Source organism: Chanodichthys erythropterus, chromosome 5 (assembly GCF_024489055.1).
Source record: "Chanodichthys erythropterus isolate Z2021 chromosome 5, ASM2448905v1, whole genome shotgun sequence".
Lineage (NCBI taxonomy): Eukaryota > Metazoa > Chordata > Actinopteri > Cypriniformes > Xenocyprididae > Chanodichthys > Chanodichthys erythropterus.
The window spans coordinates 19,862,905-19,885,832 of NC_090225.1; the positions used below are offsets into that span (position 1 = coordinate 19,862,905).

Consider the following 22,928-nt stretch of genomic DNA (forward strand, 5'->3'; position numbering starts at 1 on the left):
TGATGCTTCATTTACTTGAGTTGTGTAGGTTGTCTAAAGTTTGATTAATGAACATTAACTTCTTCAACTATAGGAACATCATGTGCAATTTGCTCTCAAGGTTTTGTTTTCTAATCTAAGCCAGATGTGCTGGTCACTGCTGAGGTTTCTCGGGTTTGTGCTCTGTTCATTCCCTCAGTGTGTGTCTAATGGACTCTGCTATGAGAAGGTGTGTCAGGAGGGGAGTGGTGAAACAGTTCTGGAGATGTTTTTCTCTGGGTTTCCATGCATGGTGGGATTTTCTCTCTTCCCCAGACTGTCCAGACTCACTATTGTAGGCCAAAGCATCAGCTCAATCCAGGGCCTGGAGTATTGTCCACTCCTCAGAGAATTATGGGTAGTGGAGTGCAAGCTTAATGTAAGTTAATGAAAAGATTTGGCATATTGTAATAATATTTCTGGAAATGTTTTATTTATCTAGTTTATATAGTTTATTTTATATAAATCTAGCTTATTTTAACCTATTTGTTATTGTTTGTGTGTGTTGTAGGAAATCTCAGGCCTACATAACTGTGTGCATCTGCAGAAGTTATTTCTGTATGACAACAACATCCAGCAGATCTCAAATATAGAGATGTTGGTCGACCTTCGCGTTCTGTGGCTTAATAAGAACCAAATCTCTGACATACAGGTAGCCTATGTTTATGTCTGGACATACTGTAAATAGAATTTCAAAGTGTAATATTTGTGTTTTTCCCCACTGTATTACAGGGACTGAATTCACTTGTAAACCTTGAGGAGTTGAATCTTGCTGATAATGCTATTGAGACTCTTGGTAGGTCCACTGTACAACCCCAATTACAGAAAAGTTGGGATATTTTGTAAAATGCAATAAAATTAAGAATCTGTGGTTTGTTCATTCTCTTTAACCTTTTTATTTTACTGACAAAAGTACAAAGAAATTAATTTAAATGTTTTCACTGGACAAATGAATTGTATTTTGTAAATATAAACATATTTTGAATTTGATGGCTGCAACACACTCCAAAAAAGTTGGGACATGTGTTTACCACTGTGTCACATCACCTTTCCTTTTAATTACACTTTTTAAATGTTTGGGAATTGAGGACAGTAATTGTTGAGGTTTTGCAATTGAATTTTTGCGCAATCTCGCCTGATACAATACAGCTGCTCAACAGTCCGTGGTCATCGCTGTCTGATTCTCCTTTTCATGATGGGCCATGGGCCTTCTATGGTCTAGAGTGTCTACCAAACCACTCTGTTGTAGCACATGCAGAATAAGAATTGTCTTGCTTCCCAGGAAGGATGTCATCTTGATGGCATAATCCCTGTATAATCCCAGTATACGCCTCCATGTCAATGGTACCTTTACACATATGCAAGTCACCCATGACAGATGTTTGCTTTTGAAAGTCTGGATGGTCCCTTTCGTCTTTGGCATTGGGAAATCATTTTTGAGGGGTTGAAGGTCATGCACATTCAACAGAGGTTTACTGCCTTGCCTGGGATTTCTCTGGTTTCTCTGAATCTTTTCACAATATTATGTATGGTAGATGGTGAAATACCCTAAATACTTTGCAATCTTGCATTAAGAAATTTAATTTTTTAATTGTTTGTCAATTCTCTCATGAAATTTGGCACAAAGTCGTTAGCCATGACACATCTTTGCTGGCAAAGACTGAGCTTTTGGTGGATGCTCCTTTTAAACCCAATCACAACCCTCAACTATTGCCAATTCACAGTTTAACTTGGATATTGTATAATCTTTTTACTTTTATTTTGCCTCTGTCCCAACTTTTGTGGAGTGTATTGCAGCAATACAAATTCAAAATTTGTTTATATTTACAACATACTATTCATTTGGCCAGTGAAAACATTGGATTTTTTTCTTTTGTTGGTTAAATAAAGGGAATTAAGAAATTGTACAAATTTTCTGGAATTTTGGCAATTTTGGCAATTTTAGGATTTAATTAGTACTATAATTGTAGAATGCACATAGATATTCAAAATCTGTTGCTGAATACTCTAAAATTTAACATGTTTATTTCTGAGGTCATAGCCTGGATCCCAACATCAATCTCCAAAATCTAAACCTCTCAGGGAATAAAATCAGTTCCTTCAAGGTATGAGAAATATAACATTATTCAACCTGCCATTTTAATGAACTATATCAAAATCAATAGTATTTGCTAACCTATGCTACTCATGCAACCCTACTATTATTGCTCATACTTACATTTTTAATTCTTAATCTTAATGTTAATTTTAATTTCTTAATGAAATGAATACGAAATTTCGTATTCATTTCAATACGAATAAGATCGAGAGTTTCTTGTGAGGGCAAAAAAAGTTCCCCTTCTAGATTTCACTCATGTTCAGATTCCCCACGAAGATTCGCCATGCTGACCAACAGAAAGCTGCTTGGTTTGAAAGTGATATACATGTGTGAGCTGCGCTTTATACATCACTATGCCATTGCCATTGACAAAAAGACAATAGACCTTTTTTTTTGTTGATGAAATTTCATTAATTTGACCACACAATAAAGGGTCATGAAATCCAGTTTCAGCACCAGTTAGTTCTCACCACAGTTTTTAAAAAAAATGCTACAAAAGTGGGCATGGTGAGCTGTGGAGTGGAGGGGAAGAGACTAACAACACAACAACAGTTTCAATTTAGATAATTTTATTTCGCTCTCATTGAGATAAAATCATCAAAGTTTCCCACAAATTCATTTCAAATAATTTTTGATTCATAAATGCATCTCTCACTGTATGCAGTCTCACAGTTTGAAGCACCTGTCATATCGGAAATCGACACGTGCTGTTGTTAATAATTAAGTGTGGCATCTTCTCATAGGATAAGGACATGCAGTCTCATGAATAATTCTGAGACACCAATGAGTGATAGATGTACTATGGTACAAGAAAACGTTACATCCTGTGACATTGGCACAAAGACGAATTTAAACCCAGAAGATGAAAATAGTGCAAAAAAAAGCTTAAACTGAACTAGTTTTCTCCTACAGTTAAAAGTAACAGATGGTCACATTGTCTTCTTTGATGTTAAACACACACAACTCAGAAAGTGTAGTTTAGGGTTCTATGATTAATAATAAACTTGGGTTTTGCTGTGTATGGTTACCTTTCCAAAAATCCAACTATTTCTATGGTGTACAATAAAACAGGCCAAAAATCTCATCCCTACACCCTAACATTGTGGCAGTGAGTTTTCCATGGCCAAGTACCACTCACATTTTCTGTAAAAATCTAATTTTCATGAGTTTTCTATTATCAGATTGTTGATTGCCCTTTGTGTTGGGCGCATTTTGTTTGTTTGTGTCCAAGATTACAGAGTAATAATTTCCTTCTGGCCTTCACATCGTTATTACTGCAGGCCTATATCAACAGGTCATTATTGCATCCTCCCTCTCCTGCTGACTATAGATCTGATTACTGTTATTTCTGTGCATACTCCCTACTTTCTCAACTACCCCAGAGAGACCTGATCATTTCAGGAATGGCAAGATTCAAACTTTACCTTTTCGGTTCGCATCATTATCGTAATGCGACATCTCTGCCCACGCAGTTTTCACCTGTCTCTCCTTTACGAGAGGAAAAGGACGATTTTTTTTTTTTTTCAATAACACATAAATATTTTCATTTTCAAGTGGTGTGGGGTCTGAATGGGGTGTGCATCTCTAAATGGGAGCCTTTATTATTATTTTGTGTGAGTCGGGTGATTGAAAGCTCCTCTGTTTGTCAGATGGCTCTTCACAGCTCTTTCTGTCTAACACACACAGAACTATGACACAAGCTGACAGGTGTTTGTATGGTGCTTTTTTTGCTGTTTGTCTGTGGGCTCATTGTTCAGGTTAACAGGCTATAATTTGAGGCTCTTTTCTCTAATGGGAAACTAATACACTTCCATTTAATGTCCAACGTGTAGAAAAAGTTTCCTATTTCATAAATATTAATAGCAAAATAACAATAACAAACAGGATTTATACATTCTTGCAAGAGATGCCAGCTTGATGCTACAGTGTTTTGAGTGGTTGCCAGTGGTTGCCAGATATTTAGTACATTGCTATATGGGTTGCTAGGATGGTCAGGTGTTTGCTAGGTGGTTTCTTACTGGCCCAGGTCAAAAAAGCCAAGACTCTATAAAGGTCCCTAAATACAGCTCAGGTCCCTCCTTCAATATAAGTCTATGTTCACTGGGATTTTGTCAAGACATGTTCCTGGATCAACATATTTTGTTGCTCCTGGAACAATATTCCTTTACGAAAAATTACGAAACCCTATCCCTAGCCCTTAACCTAACCCTACCCATAACATATCTCTAAAATCTAAGGGAAAAGATAGGTAAATAACGTTGATGTAGAAGCACCTATCCCTGGTTGTTAGCCTAAACTTGACATAAACTGCAAGCTTGTCCCTCAAATCTGATTGGTTGATTGGAATGTTGTTCCAGGATCAACAAAGCTGTTGTTCTTAGTGAAATCACGTTCACCATCATGATTCATGCCCGGAGTGTAAACAAATATACCATAAGTATTAGTAATAATAGTGTTGCTTGACAAATAAACATCAGTAGAAATATATGGTTTACTCACTTATTGTAGAAATAGTTTTTTTTTGTTTGTTTGTTAATTTTCAAACATAATTTATATTCATGAATATTCCTGATCCCTGAAAGCAAAACTTATAGTATGTGAAATTTGTACAATTCTTGTTTTCCTTATAGGAACTGACCCATCTGACTCGGCTGCAACGACTGAGGCACCTGAGTTTGAAGGACCCTCAGTCTGTTCCAAACCCACTGTGTCTGCTCTATAATTACTACATACATGTCATATATCACATGCCACACCTGCAGTGCCTGGACACATATGACATTTCCAGCAAACATCTCAAAGATTTTGCTGAGGTGAGAGAATGTATATTTTATGCATCTGGTTTCAGGTTAACCAAAGAGATGAGAATTATGGGAACGTGTGATTGTGCTTCAGTCTACAGTCATGAAGAAAGTTATGTATTACACCATGCGGGTACGTTGTGCACAAAGACAGTTTGATGAACTTAAAGCCAAGCTCAGGCAGCAGAGGAGAGACCAGATACAACTACCAGAGGAGAGAATACGAGTGCTAGCACGCATGCTCAGAAATGTGAGTATGTACAGTATGCAGATGGGCTTTTTTCCCCCAAATTAAGACACCCTTACGTAACAAAAATATATGGAAATATACTGAAAAATATAAAAATATTACATAATACATTTCCATATATGGGAAACTAGTGCTTATATTTTTCAATATACTGCAATATATGTATTGACCATGTATGGCTATATATTGATACATATAAAATATGTATAAATGAAGACAAAAATAGCATTACATTCATCAAGTTTTATCCTTTATTGTGTATATATATTGCACACACATGTTTATAAATGTGAATGTATTGTACACACATATATATCCACACATTCATGGAATGAGTAACAATCAGTGGTTACAACAGACTTCTAGTTCCCAGCATGCTTTGCTTCTGACTGTTAAAGGAAAGTAAATGTTCAAATTAAGTGCTATTTTGCTCAATATTGATATAGGAGGAGATCTGTTAGTGTTTAAAGTTGTATTATTTTGGAATTTAAAAGGTTTTCTGGTATGTGTGAGTTTTTGGGGTTACCATTGTGCTGAAGAGTAGAGTCTGTGGTTAGGTTTATGATTGGCTGATCACCATTAACACTATAATAACTTTATTTAAAAAGTAACGCTATAGCACAGTGATAGTCTCTTTGGTAGAAATGTTAGTACATGGCATGCAGGTGTGCTTTTGTTAATTAACTTGAAAATATAAAACATTTAAAATGTAAATTATTATAAAATATAATAAATGTGTTACATAATATATTTTAACATATATGTGTTTATACTGCATGAGTAAATCTATCTGCAATATATTATGCATGCAGTACCATATCTGATCACATATAAATCTATATATTATGAAGTATGTTACTGAATATAAAATTACATACATTATGATATATTAGTAAATATATTATCACATATTTTTCAATATATGAAAAGCAATTCCTTATGTATTATTCAATATATTGCAATATATGCATAGACCATATATGTATATATAATGATACATATAAAAAAATATATTGCAATCAAAACCAAAAAAGGCACTATACATATATTACCAAAATATTTTCCCATATAATTCTAAATACATTATGGTAAATATAATATTGCATATATTTTGGGATATATAAACACATATATTATATATTCATGTTCAATATATTGTAATATATTGAAAGCGGCAATCATTTGTATATTTTGCAATATATTGCAATATATTACATGAATATATAATTTAGTGTATAATATATGTATCATCAATATATTATTCAATGTATTCAAATATATAATATATTTGAAAATAAAAAGGGAAAATAATATATTACAATATATCACAATATTTTCCTTTCGTAAGGGCATCCTCAAATCCATATTCAACTTCTGGGCACAAATTTGTCCCCAAACTATAGCTGAGTATTTGCAGTAAATCACAATTGCCCTCTGTGAGCAGCTGGAGTGTGAGCTGTCCCATGTTCAGGGTGCTGGGAAGAAGTCAGGAGAACCTGAAGACTTGACCTCTGACCTTCATCATGAGCAGAGACTGCAGCACAAACTGGATGCCCTTAAATGCCGACTGAAATTCTGGGAACGGCGTTTGGAGGAGTGAGTGTGTATCATTCTATAAGTAAACCCGTGTGCATGATTATTGTTAGGTTTTGCATGTCTGTGTTTTGTTTTTTTCTCAGGGTAGTGTCATGTCACCAGCATAATGTAGCTTTGGCCTCAGATAGAAAGGAGATGATGGTGCACTTCCTGCTGCTGGAGCTGGAAACCGTGGGGAACATTCGCTTTGAGGAGGGAAACACCAGTGAACCGTGGTACCCCATATATGTACACAAGATTTGTTGTACAAATACACAACATGCAGGATTACTGATCTGTACTGTTATCTGCTTCCTCTCTCAGGTTCACGTCCTGTTATGATCTTTTGCTATCTCGTTTCTGTGTGTGGGATTATAAACCTCAGCACATCACTGGCATTAAGATCAATCGAATCATCCGCATTCATAACCGAGCCCTGCGCCAACGCTTCCAGGACAAAGTGCACTCTCTGATCTGCAGACAGGAGTCTTCACCCTTCTCACAGTGAGTCAGTCAGATGCTAGTCTCGCAGAGCCTGACTATTTACTATAGCGACATAAAGCCTTGTCTACTTTGCAACTTATTTTGGCCAAAAACAATTAATTGATCAAAAGAGGCAGTCTGACTTACATGCAAAATATATGGTCAATTTCTTGTCTTTTTTACTAATTTTTTATGGGCAGATAAATCTGAAATTGATACCAGGAAAACAGACCACACAGATTATAAATACAGATTATTACAGATAAATACAGATTATTCTAAAGAGGAATTTGTTTCCAGACAGAATGATAATCGATAAACTCCCAGAGGTTTCATATCAGACAGCTAAATCAGATTAAAACTTGCAACTTTGTCTTATGCTATTTTTGAGTTCAGTATGCACCAATTAAACGAGTAGAGATGTCACAAAATCCATCAAGAATGTGTAGGTCACATATTAACCTAAATCATTTTTCAGACCATTAAGATTTTTTGTGTTGTCACATTTTTTCAAAATCACTTAGTTCTTATCACAGTTAAGCACATTCCCCAGCCCCAGTTCTCATGCATAATGAAATATATATATATATATATATATATATATATATATATATATATATATTAGGGGTGTAAATGTACACAAAAGTGAAGGTTCAGTACGTACCTCGGGTTTGAAGTCATGGTTTGGTACAGGTTTTGGGACAGCAGGGTGAAAAAAAAAAAAAAAAAAAAAAAAAAATTAAAAAGTGGTTTACTGAACAAACTGTGTCTCTGTCTTTAAATACATTCAATTATAATAAATTGTCTTAAAGATAAAAAAAATATACATCTCTGCTAATGATGTAAACTTTATAGGGAGTCCTTACTTGAACATTACTGCTATATTAAAGGTTACAATTAACAAGAGTGCCTAAATTATTAAATTCAGTTGCTATTTATTTTTACATATAATCATTAACACTCAAAAATTAATAATTAAAAAAACTGTAAACATGTAAAGTGCACATACAAAGCAGTTTTATATACATCTAATTATAAAAATATGTTTCTCCAATTCGTTGTTGAAATATAATCATTTAAACAGTGGCTGTCATAACTTGTTTCATGATGGATTTATTTAAACATTAAATAATTTAGACATCGCGAACAGGTTAAGTAAAATATATTTAAAATATAGCCTAATATAGTGCATATATTTAGCAAAAGAGTTAATTTCTCTTGCGAACTAACAAGCTGTGGACACTGAATAACATTTCTGTGGTAAATGTAATAATACTATGTGACATTGTTTACAAGCTGTTTTATTGAAATTTAAGCAAGTTGTACTGTATCTTTCAACATACCTTCAGATGTTCATTCATATTAATTCTGTAACTAGTTGTGAAGAGGATTCACTTGCGCTCTGCGCTGCCGTTTGAACTGAGGCGCCTATACAGCATATGTTACGCCATGTCAAAAAGCATCAAAACGGCATTTATTGTTTGAATTTCATGATAAAATCGAATTTCAGTGACAAAGTGACAAAAACACAGAACTTACTGCAATTATTGGTGGTTGTTGCTGGTTAAAACAAGTGGTTAGACTACAATGCATTACTGCGTGTGCCCCCTTCTGGATTGGAGTGTGGATCACCTGTGACTGACCAATATTCTTCATTACCGAACCATGACGTCTGTACCGTACAGTTCGGGATGAATACATGTACCGTTACACCCCTAGCCTATACATACATTAGGATGTCTTCAGTTGTCCTCAAACACACTTAAACAGTGTGAGCATTGTCTCAGGTTCAGTACATGCCATTTAAGACTAGAAACCCTCCAAAATCTTTCTTCATTAAACAAAATGGCTGATTCAAAATATATTTTTAATTTTAAATTCATAAATCAAAAAAAATGATCCATATCCATATAATCCTATTAATCCATATTCATAGCTCATATCGATTTTTAATCTCAAGAGAAATGATTCCTTCAGCACAATGTCTGTGGAAGAGATTATATGTATCTGCAGAGTTATCATTTGTGTATGTGTGTGTGACAGGAACTATAAATGTTGCATGGAGTATCTGTTCTACGTGCCCGATCCAGAACATTCTTGTGAAAGTGATGAGATACTACAAATCCCAGAAAATGGTTTTAAAACTGCTGATGCATATAAGGTACAAAACCCATTAAAGCTCAGTGAGGAGTGGTTATGAGTTTCTGTTGTTTGTATTGTTTTTAAATGCACCCATCACCTTGAATATGGATGTGTGTGTCTTGCCTTCAGGCATTAGGCAGAGAGAGAGCCGTCCCCCTCTCTAACAGTGTGAGTGCGTCTGATCGACTGCGAATGACATTCATGCAGAAGAAGAGCTGCTCAACATCGGGAAGTAGCCCTGCAGACCCTCTTCCCTTCAGACATGGTCTGGATTCACTCAGAGCCTTTATATTTAATTATTTTAATTAATTCAATTTAATGTCATTTCTGCACTACTAGTGACACCAAACAATACAAAAATACAATAATAGCCTAATGACCATAATCCCTTATTTGGCCAAGCAGGTAGCTCTTGCCCCAAAACATCATCCAGTCAGCCCAATGAAAAAACTAGTGTCACAGAAATTATACAATTTATAATTCAATAGAAAATTATATACACTGTAAAAAATTTGTGATTGGTAAGATTTTTTAATGTTTACTAAAGAAGTCTCTTATGCTCTTTAAGTCTGCATTTATTTGATCAAAAATACAGTAAATACAGTAATATTGTGAAATATAATTTCAATTTAAAATAACTGTTTTCTATTTTAATATATTTTAAAATGTAATTAATTCCTGTGACGACAAAGATGAATTTTCAGCATCATTACTCCAGTCTTCAGTGTCACATGATTCTTCAGAAATCATTCTAATATGCTAATTTGGTGCTCATGAAACATTTCTTATTATTATTAGTGTTGAAAACGATTGTGCTGCTTAATATTTTTGTGGAAACCATGATACTTGATTCTTTTATTCTTTGATGAATAGAAAGCTCAAAAGAACAGCATGTGATTGAAATAGATATCTTTATAAACTGATCCGTTTAATGCATTCTTTCTGAAAAAAAAATTATCTTACTGACACCAAACTTTGGAACGGTTGCTTGGTGTAGTGTACATCAATGATGAATAACTCAATAATGTCACTGATATTTGAATGTGTTTGCTTTCATGCATGTGTGTATGTTTGTAGGACAGTTGATCATTTCTAAAGTGTTCCTGGGCCGCAGTGCTGCAGTGAAGGAGGGTCGCCCAATAGATTGTCATCATTACCCCAAAGCAAACTCTGTCTATCTCAGTACCAGCTCTAAACCGCAAAATCAAACTGCACAAACAGGTGAGTTAGAATGTGTGTACTCATCATAGAAAAGTGTCTTCGGTGTCTTTAATGTGTGTGTTTTTGTTCATCAGATGTGCTGTGTCCCTCCAGCCTGCCAGACAGCTGCGACTGTAGACAGCAGCAGAAACTGTGGTACATTTTTGACCATGAAATGGTAATGCCAGAGTACCTTGTGGACTTTGAATACGTATCACAGGTATATGTGTTACATAACATCCACTATTATGTCCTTCAGAATGCATTATTCAGTAATCACACCATCTTTATCTAATGACATCTTTCTCTAGGACACAACCCAGCCCTTTCTAGACTCCCTGTCCAGTTCTCATACATCCCCATCTGATGCTCCATCTGTGTCACGTGTTGAGCTGGACCTGGATGAGGAGGCATTAAATTTGGAACCCATCCTCAATTCCCACGCTAAAATGCTCAGCCTAGATGAGAAATCCATACTGACGGTGGCCAGAGCAAATGTCCTCAGTCAGATCACAGTGAGACTTACAATACCTAACACACACCTAAACCCATGTATTTGTTGCAAGTTGGTCAGTTAGTGAATCTTGAATCAATTATTTTGTTTGTTTCGGCTGAATAGTAAGACTTTATTCAATGAGCAGTGGTGGATCCTGACAGTATAGTAATTGACTCATTTCCTCACATACAGGTGCTGAATCTTCATGGCAACAGTCTGAATAAACTGCCTGAGATTTCTCGACTCACAGCTCTGAAGCATCTGACCCTTAGCTTCAATGAGTTCACTCATCTGGATGATATTTCACACATGGTGATAAGATCATACTGTTCATTCATAACCTTTTTCTAAACATGACATTATCACTAACCTTTTAAAGGCAAAAGTCAAAAACTCTGTTTACTGGGTGAATACACATTCTTGGTCTTCATTCGCCTCTAAAGCATTCCATGTTTTCCTCTGAAATTACTTTTCAAAGGCATTCATATCACTAAAGGTGGTCACATTAGTGAAATGTCAGCGATATGTGCAGACAAATTCATTGTGTAGCAATGTATGAATCTCAGCTCACACAGAAGTCACTTTCAAACCAAGCATCTTTCTGCTGGTCAACACTGCAAATTTGCATGACCAACTGAATTTGAAGGAAAATCTTCCGCCCTCATGTGAAATTCCTGATAGATTGGATTCCTATTGAAGTTACTGAATTTCTCCCCTCAAAATTTGCCAAACAATGTGACCACACCTTTTTTAACCACCTGGCATACAAAAAAAATGCTTTTCATGATATAACCAATTAAATAAATAATATTAAGTCCAAGAATATGAAGCATAGAGAGTTTTGACTTTCATTGTCCCTCCATCTTTCTCTCAATCCTTTAGCCAAATCTGGAGTATCTGGATGTTAGTTTTAACCATATTTCTTCTTTGGATGGTCTGCGTGGACTTGGTCGGCTTATAGAACTGGATCTTCGCTGGAATCAGTTGACCCAAGTCAGGGATGACATGAATGTTTTACGTAAACACGCCCCGGCCCTGCTTCGACTAGACACACGGCACAATCCTTGGCACAGGGTACAAGTCACTTAATTTGATTGATCTTCATATTAGACAGTAGAAATCATGAAGCATCAAGATCAAATGAAGAATGACCAAGGCAAAACATACAATAACATTTTTTTTTAAACAAAATGAATAGTTTTATTCAGCAAGGATGCATTAAACTAATCTAAAGTGACAGTAAAGATATAATATAATGTTGTAAAAGATTTATATTTCAGAGGCTGTTAACTGCTGTTCCTTTAAGCTTTCTATTCATCAAAGAATCCTGAAAAAAAGTGATCACAGTTTCCACAAAATTATTAAGCAGCACAACTGTTTTAAACACTTATTATAATAAAAAATGTTTCTGGAGCACCAAATTAGTAAATTAGATTTCTGAAGGATCATGTGACACTATATAAATATGTTAAAATATATTAAAATAGACTAGTTATTTTAAATTGTAACCATATTTCACAGTATTACTGTTTGTACTGCGGTCTTGGTGAGCGTAAAAGACATCTTTCAAAAACATTAAAAAAATTAAAATAGTGAAATATTCACAATTTACTATTGTAATCACCAACCAAGTTTGTCTTCCTGACATGGTATGAGTATTTAATTTATGTTTATGTTTAAATGCGAATATAAATGCATTTCACCTGTGTGTTGCAGAATGAGTGTGTGCGTATGGTGGTTCTCGGCCGGCTAAAGACCCTCACTCATTTAGATGATGTTTTAGTGATGGAGGAAGAAGCGGCTGCTGCTATTCAAGTGGTTGCCCGATCTAGAATAAACCAAGTATGTATATTCTGGACATTATATTTAATGTTAAATTTGTGTCCACATTTGTCCTGTAACGTGTGTGTGTGTGTGTGTGTGCAGGCATCTCTGATGACCCACTCTCGGACTGACAGCGAACGTCCCCGCAGTCTGAGTTTGCTCTCTACAGCACACCTGCTTACACAGATCAGCCCGTCTCCATGGAAACACTCGCAAGAGCTTGAGTCAGGCTGGACCACCAAAGTATGACATATAAACTCACATTCTCTCATCCGCTCACACATTTGAAAGGGTTAATTCAAGCAAAACTGAAAGTTCAGTCATTGTTTACTCATCTTCATGTCATTCCTAACCTGTATAACTGTTCTATGCACTACTTTTTTTTTCTTTTTGGTGCTAAATAGCCCCACTTTCCATTTATTTTCATTATGTGGAAACATTCTGCAATCTTCTTTTTTGTTCAGCAGAAGAAAGAAAGGCATACGGGTTCAAAATGACATGAGGTTTTTTGGGTGAGCCATGCCTTTAAATAATATACTTTGCCATTTGGGATCAGATCACAGCGCTGAATCTTGATGGTCAGCGGTTGACCCGGCTCAGTAATCTAGATCGGCTGGTGAATCTCCGCTGGGCTTCTTTTGACAACAATGAATTAACCCGAATTGAGGGTCTGGAACACTGCCTGCTACTGGAGGAACTTTCCCTGAACAACAACAGTATCAGTAGACTTGAAGGTACTGCTCTCTCTTGGTTTCTTTTACTGTATTAGTTTTGTTAGCTGTGTTATATAACCTTAATTAGTCCATCACACTCTTTTTTTCCCCCTCTTGTTTGTTTGGTGTATGGCAGGTTTGTGTGCGATGCATCGTCTGACTCGTCTGAGCATTAACAGCAACCACCTACAGTGTTTAGACGGGGATGTGTTAGACCGGCTACCTAACCTTCACTTCCTGTCTGTCGAGAACAACATCATCTCTTCCCTGCATGGACTCCAGAGGTCACGGTCCTTATTTGAGCTGTATGTCGGTAACAATGACATCAGCACCACCCGAGACATATACCACTTAAAGGTCAGGAGATTTTAAAGCTCTGAATATCATTTTGTGCAATTAATGATTTTTTTCAAAAACATCCATTCAAAGCACCTGGTGACGAGAACCCATCAACAGTGTAATTTGCTGTAGGTGGGGGAATGTTGAAGTGAATAGAGTGAGAGTGTGGTGGTGATGTAATGTCTGTTTCTCTCAGGCACTGTCTAGTTTAATTATTCTGGATCTGTACGGGAATCCCTTAGTGAACAAACTGGAGAACTACAGGATATACATGGTTTTCCATCTGCCATCACTCAAAGCACTGGATGGAGCAGCCGTGGTAAATATGTAAACATGTATAGTGTTTGTCTTCATAAGAATGTACTCTTTAAAATGCTTTAAATAAACAATTCACCCTGTCATCATTTACTTACACTGTCTCATCTTCGTGAACTCACGATTTTCTTACTTCTGTGGAACACAAAATAAGACATTTTGCAGAATGTCTGAGCTGCTCTTTTCCATACAATGAAAGGGACAGGGATCGTTACGAGGAATGACATTTTTGGGTGACCTATTCCTTTCTATTTCTTCATATTTATGTATACCACTGTTAAGAAGATTAGGGTATGTAAGTGTTGTGAATGGGAGGCTCAGGCAGGAGATCCAAGTGCAGCGTTTTATTAAGAATGAGAATGGTCGTACAGGCAGGGTCAATCAGGAACAAACAGGAGCAGCAAAGGACAGGCAGGGTCGTAGTCAGGGTACAGGCGGTAGGTCAAAAGGCAGGCAGATATCACTCACAGAACAGTATACAAGGCAAGGATCAGGACAGGCAGCAACGGATCAAAAACAGGAACAGACAAGGTCGAGAACAGACAGGCAAACAGGGAATAAACGCTCAGAAATTGCAACAACAGTTAACAATACTTCGCGGTGAGGTGGTGTGAGTGGAAGTCCTTTATAGTCCTGATAATGAGCAGCAGCTGAGTGAGGTGATCAGTGTGGATGTGGCAACAGGTGATTGGTGTGATGAGTGCATGTGATAGGTAGAGAGGATTGTGGGAAGTGTAGTCCGGGAACTGACAGGAGCAGACGGTGATCATGACAGTAAGAAGTCTCTTATGCACACCAAGGCTGCATTTATTTGATCAAAAATACAATAAAACAATAACATTGTGAAATATTATTACAATTTTACAATTACAAATACAGTATATTTTACAATGTAATTTATTTCTGTGATGGCAAAGCTGAATTTTTACTCCAGTGTCACATGATCTTTCAGAAATCATTTTAATATCCTCATTTGTTGAAGAAACATTTCTTATTATTATCAATGCTAAAAAAGTTGTGCTGGTTAATAATGTTTTAGGAACTGTTGTTTTTTCAGTATTCTTTGATGAACAGAAAGTTCAAAAGAACAGCATTTATTTAAAAAAGAAATATTTTGTAACTATAAATGTCTTTACTGTCACTTTTGATCAATTTAATGTTTCCTTGGTGAATAAAAATATTAATTTCTTTCAAAAAATGTATTGACCCTAATCTTTTGTGCAGTAGTATAAGTTTTACAAATACAAACGTGTCTGTTTGTCTGTGTAGGAAACGTGTGAATCAGAAACTGCTAAAGACGTGTTTGAAGGGCGACTCAATGCAGATATGGTGGCCGAGAAGCTGGGCCATACCAACTACAGGGAACTGTCAGAGCTCAACCTGCAGTCCAGCTCAGTCAGGTTCACTTCAACTCTCACTATAGTGCTATAGTCAGAAATACATCAACATAACAAAACTGGATGTTTTGGTTCACTCTTTATGTTTTCTCTTTCTCTGTGATTTAGGATGGTGGATCTCGTTCCTGCTGATTTGTTCGTTAATTTACGCAGTATTAATCTTGAACACAATAACCTTACCTCATTCAGTGGTCTGATATTCCTGCCCAACATTAAGGTATGTATGTGTTTAGGACAGAGATTAATTACTACACTTTTGTCTGTCTTCGTCTATTGTTACTTGCTATGATCGGAACAGTATAATAACATTATATACTAACAGCAACTGTGCATCTATGTACATATCCCTGCATGTTTTTATGTTTGTATATATGGCCTTTGCAGGTGTTGTCTCTGAACTATAACCACATTGAGTCAATTCTGCCACGTCAAAAAGTTCAGAGTCACATGAGCAACAAGCAGATTCTCTATCATAAAGTCAGTTCCAGTGGATATGGGCAGCTGAACAGCAGGCCCAGCAGGTACACAAACACAACATCACTCCATCATAATCCATTGGGGTTTTATACTGTAGTATCTTGTCTAACCACTAGGGAGCGTCACAATTACATCTAAAAAAAAAAAATCTCAAACAGCAATGAATGTCTTAATGAGCTCAGAGAATAACTTGCATATTCTTATGCTGCAAAGTTTTAGGAGTGACAGTCACATTTATTAACAGACTATAAACGTCATGCACTTTGTATTTTTGAGTGGGCACCAGTGGAATGTCAGATTTAAAACGTGTAGCTAAATTCATCCATTTCTTCAAAAAGACATGAAAATAAACTTTATAATTACATACACAGTGTGTATGCAGCAGATTTGAATTTATCACTTGATGCTGTGCCACTTATGTGATCATATCAAATGTAAAAAATATTATTAATTTTTATCTTTTGGAAGCTGCATTCAAAATCCATTTGGCTCAAAAATCTGAGGGGCCACGTGAATGGGCATGACTCCTCTGACTGCATGCGGTATTAAAGGGATAGTTCACCCAAAAATGAAAATGAAAATTTCTGTCATTATTTACTCACCCTCATGCCGTTCCAAACCTGTTAGACTTTCGTTCATCTTCGGAACACAAATTAAGATATTTTTGATGAAATCTGAGAGCTTTCTGTCCCTCCATAGACAACCTATGTGATTGAAACTTTGATGTTTTAAAAAGTACAAAAAGAGATATTAAAACTAATCCATGTATTAAGTGGTTAATCAAATTTTTCTGAAGAGACTCAATCGCTTTATATGATGAACAGATTGAATTTAAGCTTTTATTCACATGTAAACATTCATCAACTCACACATCAGTTGTGGTAAACGGAAACTCAAGCATGTTTGCTTGACATGCAAGAACCAATGAGGTTCATTCTCGTGTGTTACGCAGCACGTTTGAGCTTCTGGAAGAGGTTTGTTCTCGTGGATCATTCAAGTTCGGTTGAGTTTCTGTTTATATTCGCTAATCAATGTTTATACTGTATGTGAGTAAAAGCCTAAATCACATCTGTTCATCATAAAAAGCGATTGTGTCTTTTCCGAAAATTTTGACTAAACCACTCAATACATATGGATTAGTTTTCAATTGTGTAAGGATTTCTATGGAGGAACAGAAAGCTCACAGATTTCATTAAAAAGATCTTAATTTGCGTTCCAAAGATGAACGAAAGTCTTACAGGTTTGGAATGACATGAGGGTGAATAATTAATGACAGAATTTACATTTTGGGTGAACGAACCCTTTAATGCAGTGTGTAGGTGCTGTACTTTTCTGGACGACACACACTTCTACATTTGCTTTTTCTCACTTCCTTTTGAAATGTCCCACTCTTTTCTTCCTTCTCTTTTTTTGTAGGGAGGGATTAACTGGTGATAATCTGGAGCCTCTGATGTCCAGTTTGGAGGTTTTGCATTTGGGTCATAATGGCATATCCAACCTGATCAATCTACAAATCAGCCGGCTGACTAACCTCAGAGCACTGTTCCTACAAGGTTGCATACTTCTCCTGTATAGCTATTCATCATTGTCTGCAATCATATCTATACTGAAATACTGTATGTGTATTGATTGTAGAGTCAGAGTCACTTAGTTCAATTTACTATGATATACGTATATTCTCTCTTTCTCTAAGGGAATGATATTAGTCAGGTGGATGGATTGGATGGTTTACGAAGGTTACGTGAGTTGGTTCTGGATCGAAATCGAATTAAATCTTTGAGTGAGAACTCCTTCAGTGGACAGGGAGTTCTGCTGGATTTGCACCTGGCAGAGAATCGCATCCGTGAACTGAACCACCTGCAGCCTCTCAAAGGGCTCCGGAGGCTGTTCTTAGACATGAACAAAATACAGGTACACAATAAACATCTACACAAAGTTACAGCCATGATTATAAAGCTCCACAAATGACAAAAACTGTGAGTTCATATTTGAAACACACCATAGTTTCGTTTTATGCTGGAAAAAGCTGGAAACTATCCCTTTCATTTATAATTTAACCATTGTAAAAACATGGCATGGCATATTTCTAGATCAAATAAATACAAGTGGCTTGGTTGGCATTCATTAGTTAGACAGGAATCTCTTTCATATAGTTAATCTTATGATGGGTGTAATTCATTGTATTAACAGGATATATTTAAGTGTGCCAGATCAGGTTCACACATTATTTCTGTAGCCGTATAGATAGTAGCCTATATCTACCAAGCAACTTAGGAACACTGTTACTCTCAACCCCACTGAAAATGTGTGTGTAAGTTTGAGTGCTTGAGACTTGCTTTTATTATTCACCTCTCCATTCTCATCTATCTGTATGTGTGTGGCTGCAGTTTTACTGTAATTACTAAATTACAGTAATTCAGTCACTTAGTGTGTTTGTATTAGTGCTGTTAGGCCCTGTGAGAGCTCTGCCTTTTGCCTGCCCCTGAATATAGAGTAATTACAGACAGCCATTATTACTGCACCAGCACCGCAGCCCAAGGGGACAATTAAGCAGTATTTATATTGATTGAAGGTCAGAGGTGTGTGTATGTTTGTTTGTGTATGTGTTCTTGAGATTCACTGATCTTTTATTCACCTCCCCATTTCTTTATCTCTGACATGGCATGTTAACAAAAATCTTTCATTTGGTGTTGCTTGTGTTCTGCCCATTTCCTAAATATTGAATTTTGAATTCATTGTTTATTGTCCTCTTCATATGATTAACATGACAAAAACTGTTAAAATATTTGAAATTAAAAAGCACTGATGTATACTCCATTTTAATCCTTTTCATAGACAAATATTCATGGGTGAAAGTCAAATAAGCGACAATTAAGGATGCAGAAAGGGAGAAATCTTTTGAAATCTAAAAAACGTCATGTTGTTTTCATACTTTTTTAAAATTTAGATTTAATGACTAAAGTGGTGTAACCATCAAGTAAAAAGTAATAAAATAAAAATAATTCCACACCTTGAATACATGAGTGTATGCGCTTTAATTGCTTCTGACAAAATGTTTTTAAACATATTTTTCAAAATAGACCAATATATATAATTGAACAAATATCACATTTTTTTAATACACTGTAAAAAGTAATACGCTCGATCTACTCAATAAAATTGTGGCAACAGATTACGAGCAATATTATTAATTAAATTCAACATATAAGAATTGAGTTAGAATTAAATAGCAAACACAATTACAAAAACTACAGACTGACATAAAAAGCAAAGAATCGAACTACCCAACTAAATGAAGCACTAATCACCATAATGGTGACCAAACATTTTTAATAAAATCAACATCAACATCTAAACCTCTGTTAATTCTTGTGTTTCTCTTTCCTTCAGTGATTCTGCTTGTTATTATCAGGTGTCTTCTTCTATTTTTGTTGAAATTTTACTCATTTTAAATGGTTGACATTTAAGGAATCAATTTGATTAATTCTAACTCAATTCCATTTGTTGAATTTAATTAATAATATAGCTTGTAATCTGTTGGAGTAGATATAGTGTATTACTTTTGACAGTGTATATATAAATATAATGAATATCATGGTAGTTTCTTGTTGTAGGTTATTTTGACATTCTCTAAAGTCCAGCTGAAATATATATGTAGATAAAATGTATTATATATAAACATTGGTTGGGGTCGGTATGATTTTTAATCATAATCTTTAATAATCTTTTTGAAAGATTCTTGTTTGTACACCAAACCACTTATTTGAACAAAAATACAGTAGTGTTGTGAATTAATATTATTATTATTAAAATTTAAAAATGTCTTTATTTTAATATATTTTGAAGTGTAATTTATTCCTGTGATGGCAAAGCTGAATTTTCAGCATCATTACTCCAGTCATCAGTGTCACATGATCCAATCTAATGACAAATGCTGATTTGCTGCTCAAGAAACATTTCTTATTATATATATATATTTTATATCAGGATTTATATATTATATATCAGGGTTTTTTGATAAATAGAAGTTTCAAAAGAAAGCATTTTGAATAAGTTTTTTGTGACATCATAAATGTATTTACTGTCACTTTTAATCAATTTTTGCTTGTATTAATGTCTTTAAAAAATCTTACTGACCCTAAACTTTTGAATGCTAGTGTAAATATTGCATATAAAACATATAATAGCTAATGTTATTTATTTGTAAATGAGTAGATGCAGTATATGTATATCAAAATCATCTTTAGAAACTAATGTGTCTTTTGTTTGTGTTACAGGATATTTCAGAGCTGGAGAAACTAGAGCTGCTCCCTTCTCTCGTAGAACTGTCTGTAGTGGGCAATCCAGTGAGTCTCAAACACACACACACACACACACACACACACACACACACAAAGTTGTGATAGTCTTTTCTTCCCTATTGTGTTGTATACCCAAGTAAAAGGGCTTCTTGATCAAGAAAAAATGTAGAACTGGACTTTTGTCCATCAAGAATTAATTGGATTGTTGGATGGTTGTGGTTTGCTGTCCCTCCCTCCCTGTTCGTAATTAAAGATTAGGAGGGAGGGCCCATAAAAAAATAAAAATATAAATATAAATCATAAATAATGATGTGCACAGATAAATTATTTATTAAAAATACATCAATATTTCATTAAAAAAAATGGTCAATTTTGATTTCATGGTAACTTTAATTAGGCATACTCTGCACTACCACACAGCATATTTGTTTTACAGGTGGCACGGCGATCACTGCACAGGTCGCTAGTGGTACTGCATCTGTCTACACTGCAGGTTCTGGATGGCATTACGGTCACACTGGAGGAACGAACCAGAGCAGAGCTTTTAAACAATGAAGCACAGGTAGCTCATGCTTACTACATAGATTGACTGAATGGATCAAATACAACTTATACTGCAGATAGAGACAATTACTTTGTGCATGTTTGTAGGGTTCTAGTTCAGGTGCTGAAATGACACTACCTGGTTTGGTACCATTGGTGACCAGACCGGCTCCTTTAAGAGGTACAGGAATACACACACACATACCTGATCAACAGGACGACACGCACGATACCAGCAGATGTACGTATACATAGAGTACAAATAGACACAAATAAACACAAACGCACACCATGTACACATTTCCGTGTGTTTTCAGATAAGAAGCAGAGAGCAGTTGTCTCTCTCTTGCGTGGAGCTCAGAGTGATGTTAACTTCAGGCAGATCAGAGGGTCTTCCGGCCACTACATGACAGCACTGCAGCAGACCGGATTTAGGGTTCTCTCTAACGCTGATCCCGAGACCAGGTCTGTACACACACACACACGCAGATCTTTATGTGATGTTGAAGGATAAGAGGGTATAATAATCTTGATATTCTACACAGGTATCTGTGTCACAGTGGACCCAGACCACCACCTCCTCCTCCTCTGTAACAACAGAGCCATAGAGACACACTATGTGTGTCATATATTTCAGCTTTGTGTTGTTGTTCATTAAGGCTCACACATATTTTCCTCAATCTTTGAATTTTAAATAGGACTTAAAGTCACAATATGTTTATTTATTTGGAATTATGTCAATATCAAAGACATTAAATATATGTTTTCTATTCAAGTTGTTATGTGGTGTCCTTTATTTGAAGTCTTTGACCATGTAACAATCTCACTTTTTTTCTTTTATTTGATTTTTCTTTCAAAAAAATATTCTGTATTCTAATGTTAGATATTCTAATGTTCCAGCGTCGGTAATGCTGAACATCACTAATCATCCAGCAGCTCACCCGCAACCCAGTATAATCAAGTCCCTTTAAGACAAGTCATTTCACTCGGCGGCCATCTTTGAAACGCCTCTCGGGCATCCTGGGCATCATGCAATCTCTTTGAATGGGGAGCATCAAATTCTCCAAAACTGTTCGCCAACCTTACCATTAAATTTCATATTTGAATTCACCAATGAAATCTAACAACAACCGGCTCATAAATTTAGTTTCTAAACGCTCGAATCATGACAAAAAAAAAGTATTTTTCAGGCTGGATCAAGCTAATGCGCATGCGCAGACCTAAATGCGCGTCTCTTCGGAGGCGCGCGTCTGACTGTTTCTATAGAAACCGGCCGCTGAAGAGACGCGATGACTTTACCAGTCGGCGATTGGCTCTTATTTAGAAGGCGGGACTTATTCCGCCATATTGCGCGTTACACTTTCTCCCATTCAAAACAATACGAGTGACACGTCTTGTGTTATTCTATAGTCTTTGGTATAAGCGATATGGAAATTGGATGTATGGAGGCTTATCGTCAACATTACAATAAACGCTCTATATAAGTTATTTTTAGGTTATTGAAAGATGACCACTGCAATGTTATGGGAACGTTATATTTTGGTTGCAAAAAGAAAACTTAAAAAGAACGTTCCTAGAACGTTATTATTTGATTCTCAAAAAAAACAAAAAAAAACAAACAGACTTTCCTTGAAAGGGACTCAGTTGCACATTTAAAATATTAAAACACTTTAAAAAATAAAATTGTAATATTTGTTATCAATATCAATTTATTGTTTTTATTTTTAAATTATTATCAATTTATAGAATTATTAATTTATAGAACACAATAATAATACATTATTTGTTTTTATAGAGCATGAGAAGAAGGAAAAATTATTGGATTTGCTATTATTTCATAGAATAATACAACCTGTACATTTTTATACAAAGGCATAATAATAAATAAATCTAAATAAATATTATTATTTTATAGAATAACACCATCATGACTGCACCTGAACACTCAGGAAAAAC

The 22,928-nt window shown here is 35.5% G+C and overlaps 1 protein-coding gene across 1 annotated transcript; it reads left to right on the top strand.

Moving 5' to 3' along the window:
- Positions 1 to 178: 178 nt before the first annotated feature.
- Positions 179 to 21,637, top strand: lrrc9 (leucine rich repeat containing 9). Its single transcript, XM_067385342.1, has 31 exons — positions 179 to 397; positions 530 to 670; positions 751 to 814; positions 2,053 to 2,123; positions 4,747 to 4,929; positions 5,012 to 5,167; positions 6,612 to 6,763; positions 6,847 to 6,978; positions 7,067 to 7,246; positions 9,269 to 9,386; positions 9,497 to 9,632; positions 10,445 to 10,588; positions 10,663 to 10,787; positions 10,879 to 11,082; positions 11,256 to 11,375; positions 11,946 to 12,137; positions 12,780 to 12,905; positions 12,990 to 13,130; positions 13,444 to 13,621; positions 13,737 to 13,957; positions 14,136 to 14,258; positions 15,524 to 15,654; positions 15,760 to 15,868; positions 16,036 to 16,172; positions 17,545 to 17,681; positions 17,822 to 18,039; positions 20,406 to 20,474; positions 20,866 to 20,991; positions 21,081 to 21,213; positions 21,290 to 21,437; positions 21,518 to 21,637. Exons 1-31 carry the CDS (start codon positions 245 to 247, stop codon positions 21,564 to 21,566), a joined length of 4,317 nt encoding a protein of 1,438 aa, XP_067241443.1. The 5' UTR covers positions 179 to 244; the 3' UTR covers positions 21,567 to 21,637.
- The last annotated feature ends 1,291 nt before the right edge of the window (positions 21,638 to 22,928 follow it).

What these genes read in the sequence shown, in the direction of transcription:
- lrrc9 (XM_067385342.1), top strand. Translation starts at nt 245, where the DNA reads ATGTTTTTCTCTGGGTTTCCATGCATGGTGGGATTTTCTCTCTTCCCC. An exon ending in TGGATGATATTTCACACATG is followed by an intron (nt 11,376 to 11,945) that starts GTGATAAGATCA and finishes TCAATCCTTTAG; the next exon opens with CCAAATCTGGAGTATCTGGA. An exon ending in TATTCCTGCCCAACATTAAG is followed by an intron (nt 15,869 to 16,035) that starts GTATGTATGTGT and finishes TGGCCTTTGCAG; the next exon opens with GTGTTGTCTCTGAACTATAA.